This window comes from Microtus ochrogaster, unplaced genomic scaffold (assembly GCF_000317375.1).
Source record: "Microtus ochrogaster isolate Prairie Vole_2 unplaced genomic scaffold, MicOch1.0 UNK47, whole genome shotgun sequence".
NCBI lineage: Eukaryota > Metazoa > Chordata > Mammalia > Rodentia > Cricetidae > Microtus > Microtus ochrogaster.
Genome location: NW_004949145.1, coordinates 1,148,340 through 1,151,310, shown reverse-complemented (window position 1 = coordinate 1,151,310; position 2,971 = coordinate 1,148,340). Strand labels below are relative to the sequence as shown.

Genomic DNA, 2,971 nt, shown 5'->3' with positions numbered 1-2,971 from the left:
CAGGGGTGAGGTGGCACGGGTGAGCCTATGCACATAAACACATACATGATAAACAAATGCCTGAGGAAATGTAGTTTTTAACAATGAGTTACACAATACCGGCACACAGTGGGTATCAGTTTCTCTGCCCACAGTGGGCACCGTATAATGATTTAGATGCCTTGCTTTCCGGTTTTTCTTCCACCCCTGCCTCTTCACTTCCCCAAATGAATCTTCTTCGGAGCACTGGCTCTTAGCCACCAAAGCCACCACACGCTATGCCAGAGGCTAGGCTCTGCTCTCTAGAAGTTAAACTGGGTTGGGTTGGTGGGTGTGCCTTTTCCGGCACTTGTGAGGCAGAGGTCAGTGGGCTCAAGGCCAGTCTAGTCTACGTAGGGTGTTCCAAGCCAGCCAGAACTACATTGTGAGAATTTGTCCCAAAATATAGAGGAAGCCACAGGTTAGGGCTTATGGAGTGTTCTCCCCATTTAGTCAGCACTCCTGCCATTTGAGGCTGGTGCCCGCCCGGCACTACAAACTGTGAGCCACACTGCTTCACTTTTCCTATCCTAAATCTCCCGTGCTTTTATTATGAAATGAAGATCTGTTTCTCACAGGCTTCAGTTAGAAGCCAGCAAGTTGGCTAGATGAGTATGGACCAGGGTTCTATCCCCAGAAGGATCAAACTGACTCCTTTTAAGTGTCCTGTGACCTTCATTCAAGTGCCATGGCGTGTGTACTGCTCCCTACATCTCTCCTCCTCCTCCTCCTCCTCCTCCTCCTCCTTCTTCTTCTTCCTCTCTCTCTCTCTCCCACACATGCACACCTAACAAATAAATGTAAGAGAAAGTAAGGAAACCCCATGTTGCCTTGACAACATGACAGGAAGAACTGAAAACGTGAGATTTGTCCTCAGACATAGGTGGGTTACTGTAGGTAGACCTGTCCCGACCGCCTGCTCCCAAATAATTATTAATTATTATAATTAATAATCTATAAATTATAGATGCTTGGCCAATAGCTCAGGCTTGTTACTAACTAACTCTTACAATTTAACCCATTTCTATTTGTCTGTGTGCTGCCCCAAGGTTCGTGGCTCTTGCCCCTATCCATCTTGTGTGTCCTACTTGTTCTCCGCCTGGCTGGCGACTCCTCTGACTCTGCCTCCCTCATTCCATCATTCTCAGTTTGGCTCTTCTGCCTCTTTATCCTGTTCAGCTATTGGCCAGTCAGCTTGTTTATTAAACCAATCGTAGCGACATACATCACACAGTGGGCAGAAGGATTATTCTGCAGCAGGTTACAATCCTAGGCTCAGCTAAGTAAATCAGGTCTGGTCAGTGCACATCCTATCCTTGTGGCTTTGGTTGGTGTGATTCTGCCAAATGCTAGAAGGACTTGCTGGGCCCCGTGTGAGGTCATGCTGTTAAACAGCTCTCTTGCTTTATCCCATCCCTTCTCTAGTCACCCACCTTCCCTCAAATGCAGACCAAGGCAGGAAGAGGGACTCAGCTCTTGAGATCCTAGACCTGTGGAAGGCTATCGGTGAGTAGCGGTTTCCTGCATCTCCAGCATCCCCCTCTACATACCTTCTGGTTGACTTTGGAAACTGGTGGATGTGGGCTACACCCCCTCACCCTGTCACTTCCTAGGTAGAAGAAAGAACTAATTCTGTCAAGCTTTTCATTTCTCCCCAGGTAAAATCGTAGCCACTATCTCATTTGGGTGTGGTGGTTCATGCCTGTTATCTCACTTGGGATCCCAGGCAGGAGCATCAGGAGTTTAAGGTTACCTACAGTTACCTGGTGATTTCTAAGCCGGTCTAGGTTACATGATACCCCTTCTCCACACTGCCCTCCCCAAGAAAGAACAGAACCAGAAAGATAGCTCAGTGGGTAAAGGCACTTGCTCCCTAGTCTGGCCACTCGAGTTTGATATCCAAGACTGACAAGATGGAAGGAGAGAACTGATTCCATAGGTTGTCCTGTTATCTGCATACCTGTGCCAAACAAACACACATACATACACACATACACACTTATCACACATACCAATACATACACACATACACATATATACCCATTCACCACACATACACACCACACATGCATTCACACAAAGGCACACACACACCACACATACACACACACCACACATACTTACACACAAACGTACACACCACACATACATGCACACAAACACCACACATACACATACATACAATACACATACACCATACATACTTAAACACAAACACATATATACTCATCACACATACATATACACACATACGCAATGAATAAACAAAAATGTAATAGTAATAATAATAATAAAATTATAATTAACTATGCTAGGCCTGGGAAGACAGCTCAGTCATAAGGTTCTTGCCATGCAAGCATGAAAATTCAAGCCCAGAACCTACATAAGAAAGCTGGGCAAGGCGGTGTGACTCTGTAATCACAATGCTGGGACACACAGCCCTGAGCTTCCTGACTGGACACTCTAACCAAACCCTTGGTTTCTGCAAGTGCTCGTGAGCATGCTCAGCAGCCCATGCTCACTTCCTGCTCAGTAGCCCATGCTCACTTCCAAAACCCTAAACAATCTGGCACACCGTGGAACCACAGTTCTCCCAAGAGAGAGTCTTGGACGCTGGCTGGGAGGGGCCAGGGAGTGCTCCCCTCCCTACTAGTGCCCAGCAGTTCCTGCCCTGAGTTGCCTCCTCTTTGTCACCTGCAGGGGACAGTGCTGAACCCATGTGCCTTGGCTTCCAACGTTGGTTTTGTTGAGGGTTGGAGCTGGGTCCCTCTTGGCTGCTGGGGGCCGATCCTAGGTGGCACTGCAGCATATCTGGTTTTAGTGCGTCATGATTGTTAAAAATAACCCTTAAAAAGAGCCTCTCTAGCCGGGCGGTGGTGGTGCACGCCTTTAATCCCAGCACTCGGGAGGCAGAGGCAGGCGGATCTCTGTGAGTTTGAGACCAGCCTGGTCT

The 2,971-nt window shown here is 47.7% G+C and overlaps 1 protein-coding gene across 1 annotated transcript in view; it reads left to right on the top strand.

Annotated features, from left to right (window-relative positions):
* The window catches only part of Galp (galanin like peptide), a 10,010-nt gene that overhangs the window by 3,315 nt on the left and 3,724 nt on the right, over positions 1–2,971 (top strand). Inside the window, exon 3 of the mRNA XM_005369287.2 lies at positions 1,444–1,524. Coding sequence (XP_005369344.1) covers positions 1,444–1,524 — 81 coding nt within the window. The remainder of the gene's footprint in view (positions 1–1,443; positions 1,525–2,971) is intronic.